Here is a 21,122-nt window from a genome sequence, read left to right as displayed (position 1 = left end):
CGGACGGTGGCCTCTCGATGGATCCAGAACACCGCTTCGAGAGTTTTCGGGTACCGCAATCGAGATTTCCGGTAAGCCGCTTCGTCGCTCAGTCGCATTGAGGATGAATCATCACCAGCGTAAGACCAGAGCGTTCTCGACGGCCATAGGCGTCGCACCGAGACGGCGTAAGGGTGTATTTCGTAACATTACAAACGAATAAAAAATTTGTTATTTAGGAATACGATAAGACGAAAAGAAAGAAATTTAAAATAAAAAAAGGATTGGATGCTGTATCCGTAAACGTAAATTCTAAAACTAATTTTGTGTTTTTACATTTTAATATCAAAAAGATTCACAAAATTTTTGAGAGTTTTTTTAATGATTAGTTCTTGTACAATTATATATTTAACGCTCGGCTCCGCCTCGCCCATTAATTGTTTCGTACCAGGTTAAAAAGTACTCTTTTTTCCACCTTCGTAAATGTGAAATCAGTATTTTTTAAACATGGAAAAAAATAATTGGGAAATTAGTAAAAACAAGTTTTGGATTTTTCAAAGTAACCAAGGTTTTCAATTTCTAGTATTTTCAAAATCTCCAGACATGCTACTTTATTTCGACCTTATAGGTTTTGACTTCCAGAACACAGAATTTTCAAAGTTTTCGAAGATTTCGCGCTCTGTAATGTTGCCTATTTTCCAATTTTTCAAAATTTCCAGAGTCACGATTTGGTGAAAGTCCACGATTTTGAGATTTTCTAAAGGTTCAAGAGCTTCTGAGGTTTCCAGAGCTTCTATATTTCTAAAGTTTAAAGAATCTTTAGAATTTCCAGACATTTCAGAGCACCTATCGCCTGTAGATTTTTCAGACATACGAGATCTCGTAGCGCTTCCAGAGTTTGTAGAGTGGAGAGTTTCAATTTTTTTTCGATTTCCAGATTTTCTAGAGTTCCTAGTGTCAGTAAAATTGGAGTAATAATGTTTTTATATCTCCAAGTCAATATTTCTATGCGAGGCGTAGCCGAGAGTTAAAGAATATTATTTCTTCGGGTATGATTTATAGAAGAAAAATACCAAGCGAGTAAAAAAATTGTTATATAGGAATGCAATAAGACAAAAAGAAGTGAAAAAAAAAACAAAACGGAAGGAATCCATATAAATAAAAATTACAATTCACAAAATTTTCGAGATGTGTTTTTAACAATTATAGTTCTTGGAAATTAGTTGTATGTTAACTCTCGGCTGCGCCTCCCATTTTAAGTTTTTCTTTTTCCTATATTCATAAATGTGAAGTCAATATTTTATAAACAGGAAAATAAATAGTAAAAAAATAGTTAAAAAGATGTTTTAGGTTTTCAGAGTAATCGGTGTTTTTCAATTTATAATATTTTCAAAATCTCCAGACATACCTACTACTTTATTGCAACCTTATAAATTTTGATTTCCAGAACACACAATTTTCAAAGTTTTCGAAGATTCCGCTCTCTGTAAAGTTGCCTATTTTCTAATTTTTCAAAATTTCTATAGTCACGATGTGGTGAAAGTCCACGATTTTCGGATTTTCTAAAGGTTCAAGAGCTTCTAGGGTTTCCAGAGCTTCTATATTTCTAAAGTTTAAAGAATCTTTAGAATTTCCAGACATTTCAGAGCACCTATCGCCTATAGATTTTTCAGACATACGAGATCTCGTAGAGCTTCTAGAGTTTGTAGAGTGGAGAGTTTCAATTTTTTTTTTTTCAGATTTTCTAGAGTTCCTGCTGGTGTCAGTAAAATTGGAGTAATAGTGTTTTTATATCTCCAAGTCAATATTTCTGTGCGAGGCGTAGCCGAGAGTTAAAGAATATTATTTCTTTGGTTATGATTTATAGAAGAAAAATACCAAGCGAGTAAAAAAATTGTTATATAGGAATGCAATACGACAAAAAGAAGTGAAAAAAAAAACAAAAGGGAATGAATCCGTATAAATAAAAATTACAATTCACATAATTTTTGAGATGTGTTTTTAACAATTATAGTTCTTGGAAATTAGTTGTATGTTAACTCTCGGCTGCGCCTCCCATTTTAAGCTTTTCTTTTTCCTATATTCATAAATTTGAAGTCAATATTTTATGAACAGGAAAATACATAGTAAAAAAATAGTTAAAAAGATGTTTTGGGTTTTCAGCGTAACCGGTGTTTTTCAATTTATAATATTTTCAAAATCTCCAGACAACCTTATAGATTGCAATTTTCAAAGTTTTCGAAGATTCCGCTCTCTATAAAGCTTGCCTATTTTCCAACTTTCCAAATTTTCAGTGTCATGATTTAGTGAAAGTTAACGTTTTTCGAATTTTCTAAAGGTTCAAGAGCTTCTAAAGTTTAAAGAATCTCTAGAATTTCCAGATCTCCAGAGTACCTATCGTTTTTAGATTTTTTAGACATAAGAGAGCTCGAGTTTCCAGAGTTTCTAGAGTGTAGACGTAGAGTTCCAAAATTTTTTGAATTTCCAATTTTTCTAGAATTCCTGGTATTATTAAAAATGGAGTAAAAGTGTTTTCATATCTCCAAGTCAATTTTCCTGTGCGAGGTATAGCCGAGAGTTAAAGAATATTTTCTCTTCTGAAAGAAAAATACCAAGAGTTTAGAGTCAGTATATTACAAACGATTAAAAAATTTGTTATTTAGTAATACAGTAAGAAGAAAAGAATTAAAAAAAAATCAAAAGGGAATGAATGAAAAATCCATTTCAATGAAAATAAAGATTCACAAAATTTTCAAATAGGAAATAATTGTATGTTAACTCTCGGTTGCGCCTTACAGTTTAAGTTTTTCGTGCAGGGGTACAAAGTACTCTTTTCCCCATATTCGTAAGTGTGAAATCAGTATTTTATAAATAGGAAAATGAATTATAAAAGATAATTAAAAAAGTAAACATTCGTGACAGCAGACAGACAGACAGACGGACGGACAGACGGACAGACAGACGAACAGACGGACAGACAGACAGACAGACACGTAGCCGAGAGTTAAAGAATATTAGCGCTATTTACTCAAGAATGATTTGAAGAAGAAAAAACACCAAGAGTTAAAGTCAGTATATTACAAACGAGTAAAAAATTTATTACCTCGGAATGCAATGAAATGAAAAGATTTTAAAAGGAAAAATTGAAAAGTTTAAATAGTCTCTAAAATTTCCAGATCTTCCAGAGTAACCATTGTGTCTAATTTCTCAAACATTCTAGATCTCACAGAGTTTCCAGAGTTTCTGGAATGTAGAATTTCAAAAATTTTTGAATTTCCAAACTTTCTAGAGAGTCTAGCGTTAGTAAAAGTTGAATAAATCACAAAGATGAAAAAATTTTAAAGAAAAATTTCAAAAGGAATGAACGATGTATCCATATAAATTCTAAAAATATAAAATTATAACGATTCACAAAATTTTTTTTAATAAGTAGTTCTTGGAAACATTGTAATGAAAAATCAGTATTTTATAAACAGGAAAGAGACGTAGGTATAAATTGTGAAAATAATAGAAATATAAATACAAACATTTTGATTACATCGCACCTTGTTCTTTCTTATAGTGAATTTATTAAACATGTGCACAGAAGTGCCTACATCCTTCAGTGAGATTTACTTAAAATATTTGAGAAGACGTCATCGGTTTTTTAGACACAAATTATAATACCTAATAGTTTCCCATCTTCAAGGTAATTATAAAGTACGCCTTAAATTTCAGAGAAATCTAAAGTATCTAGAGACAGAAATAATGACAGACCGACGAACATATGGATTTTTTTTTATTTATCAAGTCAAAAAAAAATAAAATTAACCAAATCATAAAATAAAGGTCATGTTCGATAACGAAATAAAAACAAATTAACTAAAAATTTAATTTTGTAATACAAAAATCCAGTTTCTGCACATAATCCAGGAAAATAAAAATCCGCCGAAATGAAAACATGATTTTTTTTAAATCTACATTATGTTTAAATTTGCTTAAAACAAAAAATACAGTTTTTGAGATCACAAGATCAAAAATCGGTAGGCCAAATCAGAACCACGTCGTCATTTTTCGCCGACCGAATCGCTTTAGATTTATCAAGGGAACATCCGACAACATCCAGGAAGCAGAGTATCCTTCCTATCCGCTTTTTTAGCCTCTTCATCGAACCATCGTCGAAGTTTCGCCGGAGATCCATTAACTATGTACTACCTCCGGCTTCGAGTCCCTTAAGTGGATTAGGCACTTTTAAATTTTGCAGTAATTGCTTTACCATGTCTGGAAGCCGATTTCTTTGCGGCTTTGCGAAGACAATACGGATGCGTTGTATGGAGTCGACGGTCTTTAAAAACTGATAGAGGGACCGCCACTGACTTTAAAAGCTCTAGCCCGATTCACGCGGGGTTCTCTTGCGAAAAATCGATGATTGAAAAAGTGCAAGATTAGCAAGGGCGACGTGTGTGTCCAAGTTTAGTCTAAATTGCTACACTAGTTTTGAGCATTCCGACGCGCCCCCATTATTTACGCAAACTAATTAATTAATTACCTGATTATTTAGAAAAGCAATAAGTAGCGACAGAAAGCAGGGGATGAATCCCGCCGGAACGATTCCGATGGAAAAAACAGAGCAGCAGCAGCGCTGCGTGTGTACCCACGTTAACCTAAAACAAACATTCAAATTATTTCAGAGAAGTGATTGTATTTATTAATGCGATGATATGAGGTATTGGATGTGGATTTAGCCGGCATTTGCAGCCGAACAATGGAGGGATTATTAAATATGTTATTGTTAGTCCTAACCCTCTGTATTAGGAGGGCTTTAACTCCATCTCGAGAACCTCGTCGCCGACCGCCTCTATTTATTTTAAAAAGTGCCCGCAATCGATCTTCGGCGAATTTTCCCAATCTGGGCTTAACTTCCGCCACGGGGGAGTTAAACACAAAAAGACTTATTTCGTAAAAGTATAAACAGATTTCACTTTCAACAGCATTTGGTAAAAAAATTTCAAGCATGCTTAAATATCGTCACCATATTCTTGCTCTAGAAAAAATGTCAAAGATGACTTCGACAATCTATAATATCATTAGACGCTTTAACGTGGAACAGCTTTCCACAAAAAACTGTATTAAGGAAGACCGTCACGGCTCACTAGCGGCGAAGAGAATATTTGAAAAGCCGAGCTCAAGGCTGGTGTTTCCCAAGGAAAATTAGCAAGAAAATTTGGTGCGTCAAGTGGGTGTATCCGTTATACAATGAGCAAACACGGTTAAAATTAACATAAAAAATAAAAACTCGCAAATGTATAAACTGTTCAGGATATTTTTAGGCAAAACTGAGCCATGAATTTTTTTCTTCACGTTGGATAAACTATCTGTCTGGCATTAAAATTTAAAATAGCGATAATTATTTTGTTAGAACAAAAAGTTTGATTAAAAAGGTGCTACTTGCAAATGAAAAAAGATAGTCGGCAATTCAAAGGTGAAGAGTTGGTGGATGTATTTTCTGTGACTTTTAAAGTTTTTAAATATTTGTTAATTAAAAAAATTTTGTAGGTCAATCATACAACTGCAAAGACAAATCTAGTCACTAAAGAAAAAAATTTGAAAACTTCTGACACTTTTTCAAATTATGGGTTTAGAAAAGACCTGCAAATACTTTACAATAGACACATTTTTGGCTGATTCGCGAAAGGGTTTGGAATTCAAAGGGGGGCGAACAACCCTCTACAAAATTCTCAAGGGTTACAAACATAGGGAGATAAACGGTCTCAAAATTTTATGTGAACAAAGTCCTCAAATCCTCACAACACCAAAGTCGTCAAATCCTCAAAACACCAAAATCCTCAAGTCCTCAAAACACCATAATCCTCAAATCCTCGAACACCATTATCCTCAAATCCTCAAAACATCAAAATTCCCAAATTCTCAAAACACTAAAATTCCCAAATCCCCAAAACACCAAAATCTTTTAAATCCTTAAAATATCAGAATCCCCGAATTCCCAAAACTCCAAAATCCTCGAATCCTCAAACCAGCAAAATTCTCGAATCCTCAAAACAGCAAAATTTTCGACTCCTTAAAACACTAAAATCCACAATTCCTCAAAACGCCAAAATCCTCAAAATATCAAAATCTGGAAATGCTTAAACACCAAGATCCCCAAATTCTCAAAATACAAAAATCTTTAAATCATTAAAATAGCAAAATCCCTAAATTCTCAATACTCCAAAATCCCCAAATCCTTAAAACAGCAAAATTCTCGAATCCTCAAAACACTAAAATCCACAAATCCTCAAAACACCAATATCTTTAAATCCTTAAAATATCAAAATCGCCAAATTCTCAAAACTCCAAAATCCTCAAATCTTCAAAACATTAAAATACCCAAATTCTCAAACACCGGAATCCTCAAAATATCAAAATCTGGAAATGCTTAAAACACCAAGATCCCCAAATCTTCAAAATACTAAAATATTTAAATCATTAAAATAGCAAAATCCCTAAATTCTCAAAACTCCAAAATCCCCAAATCCTTAAAACAGCAAAATTCTCGAATCCTCAAAACACTAAAATCCACAAATCCTCAAAACACCAAAATCTTTAACTCCTTAAAATATCAAAATCCGCAAATTATCAAAACTCTAAAATCGTCATCGCCTCAAAACAGCAATATTCTAAAATCCTCAAAACAACAAAATCCCCAAAACCTCGAAACATCAAAATACTCAAATTCTCAAAACACCGGAATCGTGAAAATATCAAAATCCAGAAATGTTTAAAAATATCCCCAAATCCTCTAAACACCAAAATTTTTAAATCCTCAAAACACCAACACATCGAAATACTCAAATCCTCAAAACAACAAAATCATCAAATCGTTAATACACCAAAATCCCCAGTTGATCAAAACACTAAAATTCTAAAATCCTTAAAACAACAAAATCCCCAAATCCTCAAAACATTGAAATATCCAAATTCTCAAAACACCGAAATCTTCAAAATATCAAAATCCATATATGCTTGAAACACCAACATCCCCAAAACCTCTAAACATCAAAATTTTTAAATCCTCAAAATATCAAAATTCGCAAAGCCTCAAAACACCAAAACCCTTAAAACTTTTAAAAGATCAAAATCCTCAAATCCTCAAAACACCAAAATCCCCCTATCCCCAAAACATAAAGATCTTCAAATGCCCAAAACATCAAAATACTCAAATTCTCAAAACACCAAAATCATCAGATCCTGAAAACACCAAAAGTCCCAAATCATCAAAACACCCAAATTCAAAAATCCTCAAAATGTTGAAATACCCAAATTCTCAAAACACCGTAATCCCCAAAATATCAAAATCCAGAAATACTTAAAACACCAATATCCCCAAATCTTCTAAACACCAACATATTTAAATCATCAAAATATCAATATCCTCAATTTCTCGAAACATTGAAATCACCAAATCCTTAAAACACCAAAATCCCCAAGTTACCAAAACACCAAAATTCTAAGATATGCTTAAAACACCAAGTTCCCCAAAACCTCTAAACACCAAAATTTTTAAATCCTCAAAATATCAAAATCCTCAAAACACCAAAACCCTTAAAACTTCAAAAGATCAAAATCCTCAAATCCTCAAAACACCAAAATTCCCATGTCCCCAAAAAATCAAGATCCTCAAATTCCCAAAACATCAAAATACTCAAAACACCAAAATCATCAGATATTCAAAACACCAAAATCCCCAAATCATCAAAACACCAAAATTCTAAAATCCTTAAAACAACAAAATCCTCAAATCCCTAAAACACCAAAATGCTCAAATACTCAAAACACCAAAATTATCAAATCTTCAAAACACAAAAATCCCCAAATCATCAAAACACCAAAATTTTAAAATTCTCAAAACAACAAAATGCTCAAAATGCTAAAATCCTCCAATTCCCAAAAATATTAAAATCCTTAAATCCTCAAAAGAGCAAAATACTAAAATTCTCAAAACACCAAAATCCTCAAACGATCAAATCACCAAAATTCTAAAATCCCCAAAACATTGAAATACCAAAATTCTCAAAACACCGGAATCTTCAACAAAATAACAAAATCCAGATATGCTTAAAACACCAAGATCCCCAAATCGTCTAAACACCAAAATGTTTAAATCCTTAAAATATCAAAATCCTCAAATCCTCAAAACATCAAAACCTTTAAAACCTCAAAAAATCAAAATCCTCAAATCCTCAAAACACCAAAATTCCCGTGTCCCCAAAAAATCAAGATCCTCAAATGCCCAAAACATCAAAATACTCAAAACACCAAAATCATCAGATATTAAAAACACCAGAATCCCCAAATCATCAAAACACCAAAATTCTAAAATCCTCTTAAAACAACAAAATCCTCAAATCCCTAAAACACCAAAATGCTCAAATACTCAAAACACCAACATTATCAAATCTTCAAAACACAAAAATCCCCAAATCATCAAAACACCAAAATTTTAAAATTCTCAAAACAAAAAAATGCTTAAAATGCTAAAATCCTCCAATTCCCAAAACTCCCCAAAATATTAAAATCCTTAAATCCTCAAAAGAGCAAAATACTAAAATTCTCAAGACACCAAAATACTCAAATGATCAAAACACCAAAATACTCAAATGATCAAAACACCAAAATTCTAAAATCGTCAAAACATTGAAATACCCAAATTCTCAAAACACCAGAATTTTCAAAGTATCAAAATCCAGATGTGCTTAAAACACCAAGATCCCCAAATCCTCTAAAAACCAAAATTTTTAAATTCTCAAAATATCATTATCCGCAGATCCTAAAACACCAAAACCCTTAAGGCCAGTCGCTACGTTTTCTGCATGGAATTTTCAGTACACATTCAGAATGTAATACCTATCTCCATTATTAACAGACTTATGGTTGTGAAATTTTAGATATAAGCCGACCATACCTTTCTTTATATAACGCAAGGGTAGTTCTGTTAAAAACAATTTGTGGTTATACTTTTTTTTTATTTTAGTGAAATTTTTGCATAATGTATTTTTAAAAATCAATATCTCAAATATTTAAGGAAATTTCGGAACACGGTATGCAGCACTGTTTTTAGCTTACAAAACTCGAGAAATCGTACCAGATATATTGTTTTGTAAGTTGAAAAAAGTCGTGAAAACCGTGTTCTAAGATTTAAGTAAATAACTAAAATATTATTTTTTTAAAATAGACAATGCAAAAATTTCAACAAAATTTAAAAAATATCTGATAATAATCTGTTTAAAAAAACTGTTCTCCCATATTATATGGTGAAAGTTGTGGACAAGTTATATTTAAAATTTCATAATAATAAGTGTGTTAATAATGGAGATATTACATTTTCAAAATATATTGACAACACTATAAGAAACGTAGTGACTCCTCTTAAAACTTCAAAAAAGCAAAATGCTCAAATTCTCAAAACACCAAAATTGTCATATCCTCTAAACATCAAAATCTTCAAATCCCCAAAACGTCAAAATACTCAAATCCTCAAAACACCAAAATCCTCAAATACGCAAAACACCAAAATCCTCGAATCCCCAAAACTCCTCAAAATATCAAAATCCCTAAATCCTCAGAAGACCATAATACTAAAATTCTGAAAAGTAATCCCAGCAAAATTAAAAATGAAGGAACAAAATTTACAAACCTACACACAGGAAGTCAGTTTGGGTTTTTACATGTTTGTAACTTATTAAATTACAATTATTATTAAATTCGAAAAACAATGATAGAGATTATCACAAAGCAATTGACGGCCACTTTCAAAATTAAGTGGTTCAACTTATTTCTACTTTGGCTGAGTTGAACAAAAAATGTGTGGTGATTATGGACAATGCACCATTTCATTCAGTGCAGTTGGATACGCCACCAACATTTTCTAGTAAAAAGGTCAAATGCAAGTATGAAAAATCAATTTTTTTAGGACAAAATCACAAAAATGTGAAATTACTGGCAACAGTTTTTGGCAGATTTTCTAACCTTAAATTAAAAACAACTTAACTTAATATGATAAATTTCATTTTTCATTAGGGATTTTTGTATTACGAAATTGATTGCCAGCCAAATTACTATATTTATATGGCCTACCTTGACTAAAAACATCCTAAAAACAAATCAGCTGTGATACATATTTTATTTTTTCGGTTTTGGCTACAGTGTTCACCTTTGACAGATTTTCAGTACTCAAACCAACCCGGTCCCATTATTGAATGAACGTATAAACCTGTACACAATGACGTAGGTGAAATCCCGTCCAGCAAATCACAGCCTCCCATTCGAGCGCCCCCTCCCAGCCTCCCCGAAAAAAATCGCACTTTTAAGCATATTCGCAAATCCCCTCCCTCCGCCCCAACCCGCGCCGGCTCAAATAATGAATTTTTTTGTTCAATTGGCTCGCGGAATAAAAAGCTTGCATTGTTCCCATTGTTCCGGAAAAACCGGCTCTTAACCGGAATTATTCTGATGCAAATATCATAATTGTATTACGCCCCTTCCGTTTCGGCGCTTATGAATATCTGAGAGTGGCGTCGAGGATAATTAGTTTCATTGTTCTTCTTAATTTGCAGGTCTGGTTCAAAAACCGAAGGGCCAAATGGAGGAAGCAGAAGCGGGAAGAGCAGGAAAGGATGAGGAAGATCCAGGAAGAGGACGTCTGCCGGGCGACCGTCGAGCAGCAGCGTCTCTTGCAGCCGCAGAACTTCAGCGACGAGGACTCTTCAGACCTCGAGGTTGCTTAAAGAGGGGAGGGACGCGATTTTATCTAGTCAATTGTTGCTGTTTTGTATAAATGTATATTTGGTTCTTTTGTGCTTCTGTGCGAGACGGAGAGAGCTCGGACGATTTTTTTCGGGTCTTTACGATTTTACTCATGTTAGATCATGTTAATTGAGTTTCTTGTAAATATTAGGTTAAGCTGAAAACTTAGTTATGACGATGTTGTTGTATTTTAAATTACGTCAACAGGTTAGAATTTGATGCATGTAATCATCAAAGTTAGGCATCGCTGAAGTGATGTGGAATCCACCAGGCAAATATTAAAAGTTTTAAAATTCCTGACTGCAATAGCGGTGTCGATAGGACGACAATGTGGATCACTTCCGCGATGCCGAAGTTTGCAAATCACATATTTTATTTGTTATTCACTTGTAAACATCAATTTACCAACTCACTGTATTCAACATGTATTTTAAACATTTTAAACTCTTATAAGTTGAAATGACTTCTAGAGTTTTTAATAATTTATAATAGTTATTTACAAGTGAGAAACAAATAATAGCTATTTATGTTACTAGTACATAATGCAAAGATTTATTGAACGCGTCCTTTTATGGCCGAGCGAGCAAACCGAGCGAGGCTAATAAAAGGGCAAGTCCAATAAAAAGCATTATGTACATGTGACATACATAGCTTTATGTTTGACTCAACAGAAAACAAATTTTTTGAAACTTTTTCATTCCCATTTAAAAATCATTAATAAATTTCAGTAGACATTGCTGTTGTCACTGTCATATGAATTGTGTTGCAGTCCAAATTACTTTACAGTCCAATAAAGTGGAAGATTATGGACAGTTGGAAGTGTCATAAATGGCATCGTTATGATTGAGTCAAACATAAAATATTGAACAATACACGCAAGGTAACGGGTTTTTACTGGCTCCAGAAGGTGCTGGTTCACCTGCGGCTCGCCAGTCATATCCTTCTGTCCGCCAGTAAAAACCCTTTTACCATGCTAGTAATGTTAAATACTATAATAACTGTAAGATAAATATGACAAAATAAAAATATCATTTTCGTAGCCTTTATTTTTTTTTACACTCCCACCACCTACTTATACTTGTAAATTCCTAATTATAAAATATTTAAAAAAATAATAATAATAACTGTAGTAATTAAATTTCCAATTTTCTATAATGAATTAATGAAATGACATCTGTTTTATTAAAAATAACGTTTTAATATGCGTTCTAATAAATATTTAATTGTTTTCAAAGCATAATAAACATAATGATCAACGCAATAAATTATTACTAAAGTTAAAATTAATTTTAATAACAATCGATCATTAAAGGACAACACTTAAAAATAATGTGTGTGTACCTGCGTCATTTTCCGGCAGGAATTTGTGCTGCTAAACTAATTTAAACATGGTTCGTTATTTTAGTGACAATAATTATTAAAGTAAATGTTGATTGTGGCAAAACTAATTAATCTATTAATTAGCGTATTCCGATGCTTTTCCGCAAATTTGACCGAACGAATATTATAATTTCATTATTCATAACAATTCCGCTCGTACTAAATCATCATGTAAAAATATAACACAGAGTGGACGAATGCACCTCGTCTCTGAAGCACAACTCGTGCAAAAAAATTGATTTTTGTCTAATTCCCTAATTACCTCCACACATCTCCCTATTTTTGGCCTCAAGACCACAAACTACATTAAATTACTTAAATGGTTTCGGAGATAATCAACTGGTTATTTTGTTTGGCTTCCTGTATCGCATTAACTTAAACACACATAAACCGTTGTCCCGTGTAACAACGAACCTGGGGTCCACCAGTTTTTGAGCCTGAATTTGAAGCAGCAATTATGTAGGAGTCCCTCGTAACCTCTGTAAACAAATCGTTTTAATTAGGAAAGGAGCCCCTAAAAGTCTGTGTCAGTGACAGCACAGACTTGAAAAATTGCGTGCAGTCCAACCCTGCCAATCAATAATTTTATATTTTTCCATAATTAAAAAACTTCCCATTATGAAGAGTTCGCACTAAAAAAACACAAAAATATAAAATCACCAATCAAGTCAACATGTTATTCCACACAATTTTTTATAATGATTTGAAAACAATAAAATACACACCCAGTCGGTAAAAAAACCCCGTTAATTAATTTTTTAATGATATCCAATGCGCACTAAACTCATTAAATAAACAAAATTGCGACCACTTCCCTCTATTCCACGCGACAAATAATTCTTGTTTCCATCGCGAAATGGGGTTTTTAAATTGAGTTATTTCGTACAGAAGGGACTTCTTTATTTTCGATGCCGTAAAACGACAAATTCAAAAGTCATCGCAACAACAAGTCAACAAATATTTGCTTTTCTGAAATTTCTAGTAGTTCGAATGTGGCAATTTGTCTTTTTTTTTGGAGATGTTCGCACGCAGCTGCTGCTTCGAGTGTTTGTTCAAAGGACATGGATGATAGACCAGCATCAATTAGAATCAAGTTGCCGTGAAAATTGTCAGAGCAAACAACCCATACCAATTCACCACCGGTGTTGGGTTACTCGAAACAAAAAGACCCGGTCATCGTGGCAAATATTGTGACAGTTAAACAAAGGTGAAGGAAAATTACGTAACAAGGGCCCAGATTTTTTGATTTTTTTTTAATTTTGTGTGTAATTCTGCCACTCTTTTCGATATTTTGTGGTGTGGCCTGTCGGAGGTCGCTTCCAAGGTGTGTTCCTCGTGTGGGGTCCGACCAGGTACCCACCAGAGGCCTGTCAACAAACACGGGATTATCAATTGTGCTCTTAAACTGTTTGTAATCGATATGGGCTGACAGGCTCTCCACAAAGGCTGGCCAACCGGAATGGATGTTATAATAAAACGCTACACATGTGCCGATATTTTTCATTTTAATTAACATGGAGATTAAAGCAGCCTCAAAACACTGCAGTTGCTTTTTAAATTTTTCCCTCGTAGGTGCGATTTAATTTCCAACTTTTATTTTAACGAATTAACGGGACTTTTGTCGCGTCTGGCCGTCACAAGGGGATTTGTGAAAGTTTATCCTGGCAACGTCAACTTTGCCGCAAAGCTGCTGTGCTTTGGATAACTCATCGTGCTAATTACTTTATCCATCGCGTTTGGATCTCGCTTAATCCTACACATATTCGATTTTAATTAATTAACGGTTTTTAAAACCTTGCGCGAATATTGCAAATGGCACAACGTTATTGAACTGAGATCTGAATGGTGGGGGAGTTTAGAATTTCACTACACATTGTACAAAATTGTGTTTTTATATTAATACATATTTTTGAAATTTGGCTATTATGGTCTCGATTTTCAGGGGAGGTCCTGGCGAGTTCCGCTGGATTGAACTAAGCTTCTTGAAAACTACCGCCCAATTTTACACATTAACTTCTCAATACCCGCTACAGATTTTTCCGAGTGAACCCTTTTAAACTGTCTTTTGTTGAAAATAATATTCATATATGGAGCCATTTCTGGATTACCGAAATCGATTTTTTTCGATCAGATTTACGAATTCGGGACGAGTCTTTAATCCGTTTCGACCTACATCACAACTGTCAAACCTATTGATCGACACATTCAAATTGTCTAATCTACCATGTGGATTAAGGTGGGATTATTTCGATTCAACCCTAGCTTAGCCATGATCCACATCTGGTCTTGGATGTGAGACAAACAGCCATTATGGGCGGTTGGGCATGAGACAGGGCAGAGTTTATAAAGTTGTGGAGAGTGGGGGAAAATGACACGAGATTATTTTGAACTAAACTATCAGAAAAAAAATATATAAATTTTGAATTTATTTTGGCAGCCATACAAGTTACGATCGAGCTTCAAGTTATCCTTAAATTAAAAAGTTAACACATTAAAACAGGTTTTTCGATAGGAAATGTTACAGATTTGGTCTTCTTCAACTAAGGATTCGGGTAATTGCATTTTCTGAAACATAAAAGCTTTCGACTGGTAGGAATTGGTAATATTTCTGGAGTTCCGCAGGGTGGTGTCCGTGACCCTTTGCCTTTTCTCTCGTATGTTAATGACATGCATTTAATATAAATTGTTACTTTCTTAATTTATTCGTTGATGTTACGTTAGCTTTCTTTTGTGATGATATAAATAACGGCAACAATTTTAAATGAGCAGTCAATAATAGATATTTATTTCGCTTGAGTTATGAATCCTGCTTACTTGCAACAGTCCGTCCTTCAGTTTCGATGTGAAGCTTGAAGTATCGTATAACCCCTCCCTTCAAGTGGGTAAAACTTAATTACAAATAATCTCGATACTGATAATTGTATTTTATGATATTTTGTCTTTAAAGTAATTTGAAAGAAACCACTTGTATTTGGTTTTTGAAGTAGTTTGAAAAAATATCGGGGATCCCTTTTGTTTTGTTTTTAACGTAATTTAAAAGAATCTCAGGAGTTTAAAGATTACTTGTCATCACTAAATGTTAATGTCTTTGGGATTAAAACATCCTGAACGTGCTCGCTACGCTCGCATTTGAAACAAATATTTTTTTCGAAGTAATTTACTTTCACAGGGAGATCTTGACAAATATAATAGTAAAAAGTAAGTAGCCTTATTGACCATTCCTTCGTAATTGTTTTTGACACTAAATTATTTAAAAAAGAGCAGTCAGAATGCGAGCGCAGCGAGCACGTTCATGTGTAATTTAAGAAATTATTTATTGGTGTCCCTGAGAAGCTAAATTAATGAACATTTTTGTTGCTATTTAAAAATAACAATTTAAAGATTCTTTGTGATCACTATATAACGTCTCTGGAAGAACAAACAATCGTTAAACTCACATTTTTAAATAACAAGAAAATTATTCTTAATAATTTACCTTCTCAGGGACAACAATCAATATTTATTTAAATTACTCCTGAACGTGCTCGCTGCGCTCGCATTCTGACTGTTCTATTTTAATTAAAATAATGTCATAAAAATTGACGAATGAACGGTCAGCAAAGGTACTTAGTTTTTATTATAATGATTCGTGAAATCTCCTTGTGAACGTAAATAAATTAAGTGGGATTTATAAACTTGCTGTTGACGTTGAAGTTCTCAATGCAGTTGCTGGAAAAGTGGAGAATTTAAGTTGATTACTACAAAAATACCATTTTAGACATGTTTTAAGTTACTTGTTGCAGAAATAAGTCTACACATTCCAAGAAAAAAAGGAAAAATGTAGCCCCGCCCACCCGCCCTATCTCTATTGTGATGATTTTTTTTATTCGTCGTGCGCCAAATTACGTCGTGCGAGAAATTAAAATATTGTTTTTGAGTATATTATATTGTTTTTTTTTAATATACATGGCATTCTTTGAACAAGCGATACTCAAAAACATGTTTTTATTTTCTTGTAGAGAAATAAGTATTTTGCAGTTAAGCTCCGCTCTCTTGGTTAACGCCGAATAAAAAAAAATCATCACAATTGAGATAGGGCGGGTGGGCGGGCTTATATTTTGTCTTTTTGTTTTAATATGTGTAGACTTCTTTTCACAACGTGAAACTTAAAATATGTTTAAAATGGAAAATTTGTATAAGGAAATATCGATTTTGCAATTAGGCTCCGCTCCATAATTGCAAAATCCATATTTCCTTCCAAAAATCTACCATTTTAAACATATTTTAAGTTTCATGTTGTGAAAAGAAGTCTAGACATATTAAAACAAAAAGGCAAAATGGCTATGTATATTAATAAAAAGAAGGGTAAGAATTATATTATAGGTCTCAACTTAATTCATTCATTGTAGACATGTTTTAAGTTTCTTGTTGTCGAATTAAGTCTCCAAATATTAAGAAAAAAAGGCAAAATGTTTGATTTTTGAAGTAGTTTGAAAATATCTCGGGGAACTCTCTTTTTTTTGTTTTTGAAGTCCCTAGTTTGAAAGAATCTCGGAGCCCCCTTTAGGTTTGTTTTTGACGTAATTTGAAAGAATATCGAGGACCACTTATGTTTTGTTTTTGAAATAATTTTTGAAGTGGTTTGAGAGAATCTCGGCGATTTGTTTTGTTTTTGAAGTACTTAGTTTGGAAGAATCACAAGGATCCCTTGTGTCTGATTTTTTAAGTAATTTGAAAGAATCCCGGGGACCTCCTGTGGGTCCTGTTTTTGAAGTAATTTGACAGAATCTCCTGGACCCCTTGTGTTTATTTTTGAAGTAGTTTGAAAGAACCTTGGGGACTTCCTGTGACTGGTTTTTGAAGTAGATTTTAAAAATCTCGGGGACCTCTTTTGTTTTATTTTTGAAGTAGTTTGAAAGTATCTCAAGGACCCTTTGTGTATGGTTTTTGAAGTAGTTTTAAAAAATATCACGACCTTTTTTGTTTTGTTTTTGACGTAATTTGCCTAGTTTTTAAAGTACATAGCCTGAAAGAATCTCGAGGGAACCCTTTTGTTTTGTTTTTGAAGCCGTTTAAAAGAATCTTTAGGACCCCTTGTGTCTGGTTTTTGAAGTAGTTTGAGAGAATCTCGGAGACCCCTTTTGTTTTGATTTTGACGTACTTAATTTAAAAGAATCTCGGGCACCCCGTGTGTTTTGTATTTGAAGTCGTTTGAAAAAATCGTAAAAATCTCGGGACCTGTTTTGTTTTGTTTTTGAAGTTGTTTGGAGAATCACGAAGATCCCTTGATTTTTGAGGTAATTTGAAAGAATCACGGGGACTCTTGTGTTTAATTTTAAAGTAGTTTGAAAGAATCTCGGGGACCCCTTGTGTCTGGTTTTGAAGTAGTTTTAAAAAACCTTTAGGAGCCCTTTTGTTTTGTTTTTGAAGTGATTTGAAAAAATTTTGGGACCCCTTTTATTTTGTTTTTGAAGTAGTTTCAAACTTAAAAGAATCTCGAGGACCCCTTATCTCTGGTTTTTGAAGTAGTTTGAGAGAATCTCTAGGGACACCTTGTGTTTTGTTTTTGAAGCAGTTTAAAAGAATCTCGAAGACTTCATGTGGCTGGTTTTTGAAGTAGTTTGAGAGAATCTCGGGAACCCTTTTGTTTTGATTTTGACGTAATTTGAAAGAATCTCTGGGACTTCTTTTGTTTTGTTTTTGAAGTTGTTTAAAAGAATTTCGGGAACCCCTTCAGTTTTGTTTTTGACGTAATTTGAAAGAATCTCGAGAAGCACTTATGTTTGGTTTTTGAAGTAGTTTGAACGAATCTCGGGCACCTCTTGTGTTTTGTATTTGAAGTAGTTTGAAAGTATCTCGGGGATCCTTTGAGTCTGTTTTTTTAAGTAATTTGGAAGAATCTCGGGGACCCCCTGTGGGTCCTGTTTTTGAAGTAATTTGACAAAATCTCGGGGACACCTTTTGTTTTGTTCTTAGAGTAGTTTGAAAGAATCTTGGGGACCCCTTGTGTCTGGTTTTTGAAGTAGATTTAAAAAATTTCTTGGGCCTTTTTTGTTTTGTTTTTGAAGTAGTCTGAAAAAAAATCGGGTTTTGTTTTTGACGTAATTTGTCTACTTTTTGAAATAATTAAAAAAAAAATCTCTAGGACCCCTTTTAGCTGGTTTTTGAAGTAGTATGAGAGAATCTCGGGTTTCCCTTGTGTCTGATTTTTTAATTAATTTGAAAAAATCTCGGGGACCTCCTATGGGTCCTGTTTTTGAAGTAATTTGACAGAATCTGCTGGACCCCTTGTGTTTATTTTTGAAGTAGATTTAAAAAATCTCGGAGGCCTCTTTTGGTTTGTTTTTGAAGTAGTTTGAAGAAAATTCAGGACTCTTTTTGTTTGGTTTTTTATGTAATTTGTCTGGTTTTTGAAGTACAGTCAGGGACACGGAATTTCAAACGACAACCAACTTTCTGACATTTAAAAACATTGTAGTCTTATACCTTATTGTCATTATAATTGACAGGTCGTTTGAAATTCCGTGTCCCAGACTGTACATACTCTGAAAGAATCTCGGAGGACCACTTTTGTTCATTTGTTTTGTGTTTTTTTAATAATGATGTATTTATTTTCTAACAAAACATAATTCCACTTGTTTTTGAAGTAGTTTAAAAGAATCTCGCGACCCCTTGTGTTTGGTTTTTGAAGCAAGTAGTTTGAATGAATTTCAGACACCTGTTTTATTTTGTTGTTGAAGTAGTTTGAAAGAATCACGGGGATCCCTTGAGTCTGATTTTTGAAGTAATTTGAAAGAGTCTCGGGGACCCCCTGTGAGTCCTATTTTTAAAGTAATTTGACAGAATTTCCTGGGCCCTTTGTGTCTATTTTGAAGTATATACTTGAAGAAAGAAAAAAATCTTGGGGACCTCTTGTGTCTGGTTTTTGAAATAGTTTTAAAAAATCTTGGGGGCTACTTTTGTTTTGTTTTTCAAGTAGTTTAAAAAAATTTCGGGACCCCTTTTGTTTTGTTTGTGACGTAATTTGTCTGGTTTTTGAAGTACATAGTCTGAAAAAATCTCGAGGGACCCCTTTTGTTTTATTTTTGAAGTAGCTTAAAAGAATCTCGAGGACCTCTCGTGTCTAGTTTTTGAAGTAGTTTGAGAATCTCAGAAACCCCTTTTGTTTTATTTTGAAATAATTTGGGATCCCTTGTCTTATTTTTAAAGTGGTTTGCAGACTCTCGGACTATCTTTTGTGAGTTTTCTTTTGTGATGACTGATAATATAAATAATGACATAAGTAGATTTTAAATGAGCAGTCAATTACATTTATTTCGACCGAATTCTGAAACCTGCCTGCTTGCAAGAGTCTGCCCTTCAGTTTCGATGCGAAGCTTGAAGTATCGTATAACCCCTTCCTTCAAGTGGGTAAGACTTAATTACAAATAATCTCGATCACGTTAATTGTATTGTACAATAAAAGTCTAACTGTTATTACTTTGTAACCTTTTTTATCACAATTTCAGCCTTCATTTGTATTTAATTTGGGACTTAAAGTCAAGACTCTCAGCGAAAATTCCCTTATTTGTTTGAAATTTCATTAAACACACATGCATGAAAGACGAGATCATCATATTTGAAAAATTCCTCCAAGGCAAGCTTTCATGTTTGTGTGAAAACTGATATTAAATTTAGCCAAACAAGAAAAGATACTACAGAGTGTAGATAATTGAAACAACAAATTTTCTATTTTTGTTGTTCGAGAGATCAGAACTTATTACTTCTCCAAACATCTGTTAAAAAATAGTTATTTGCACAACACATAAGAAAACAGAATTGTAGCAGCGCAAAACTCTTCGTAAACAACCTCTTTCAACGATAACGATTAATAGAGAGTTAAGAATTACCGACTGAAAATGAACGCTTTATTGAGAGACGCTCAATAAATGAAAAATCCTAAACAACAACTGTTGGACGTTACACACCGGGAAATGTTTTTTAACATAAATTAGCTTAATTGTTCACGAACTGAAAAATTAAATATTCGTTATTAATATTTTCGGAGTTTACACGGAAATATCAGTTATACTGAATACCCAATAAATGAACCCGAGTCGGTTAAATAATAATAAAATATCCGAGATTTGTGATTCAAACGCGAAAAAAAAAACACAATTATAACACAGATCACTGTGTAAATATTGGACTTTAATCATTAACTACTTAATGAGGAGAAAAATGAGAAAGTGGAACCTCCCAGGCCGTCGATAAGACAAAAAGGTGGCATTCTTTCAAGATCCAGCAGCAAAATTCTCACCTCTCCCCTCGTCGAGCCCTCAAGCGTAACACGCAATATTCAAAATAGCCCCCGAACCTCCAGCTTAAAACCGGCTCGTCAAAGTAAATTCGTTTAATTTGTAATACAGGGTGTTTATTCACGTTTTATATCGAATGTTTGTGGTTCGTGTTAGATGCGGTCTCTTGAAATCCTCCGAATGAAAAGCTCCAGTAACTTAAGAATGGCTCTAACATGCCGAAAGATTCTTAATCCCTCGACGAACACGCTCCGCCAACTTCATTTAAATCATGACCACACGGGGATCACGGATTTCTTTGTGAGAAGTAGATTACACTGGTAATTTGTTTTATTGTGGAGAGGTCGGGAGAAAACGAACGAAATGTTGACTGGTCGATTTGTACCGTGCTAATGTGACGATAAGTGACGATATACTCCGGTTACCGAACAGATGGACTTGTAAAAGTGCGTCACAATATAAAAAAATTCAGAGCTAGGACAAGATTCCTTCCACCCCTGATCGAACACTGAAGTTTGATTCAATTTTTTGCGTCGTTGTTCTTTTTATGGTGTCGCGTAATCCCATCTAAGACGACATCAAAAGTGGAATTAAGCCTCGCCCAGGTCTAAAAAGGTAAAGGGGAAACCCGTCTCCCACATAAGAAATTGTTCTTTTCGTTTTATTTGCCCACTTTCTAGTCAATTTAACCCATTTTTCACTAAT

At 33.6% G+C, this 21,122-nt stretch overlaps 1 protein-coding gene across 1 annotated transcript in view; it reads left to right on the top strand.

Moving 5' to 3' along the window:
- LOC135134644 (homeobox protein goosecoid) overlaps positions 1-11,800 on the top strand; it is a 38,268-nt gene extending 26,468 nt beyond the window's left edge. Inside the window, exon 3 of the mRNA XM_064063374.1 lies at positions 10,572-11,800. Coding sequence (XP_063919444.1) covers positions 10,572-10,742 — 171 coding nt within the window. The 3' untranslated portion in view covers positions 10,743-11,800. The remainder of the gene's footprint in view (positions 1-10,571) is intronic.
- Positions 11,801-21,122: the final 9,322 nt, after the last annotated feature.

The sequence above is a fragment of the Zophobas morio genome, unplaced genomic scaffold (genome assembly GCF_036711695.1).
Source record: "Zophobas morio isolate AGI-343-1 ecotype UQ-CSIRO unplaced genomic scaffold, CSIRO_AGI_Zmor_V1 ptg000004l, whole genome shotgun sequence".
Taxonomy (NCBI): Eukaryota; Metazoa; Arthropoda; class Insecta; order Coleoptera; family Tenebrionidae; genus Zophobas; species Zophobas morio.
Note: the sequence above shows the minus strand (reverse complement) of the source record. Positions and strands in the feature narration are given on the sequence as shown.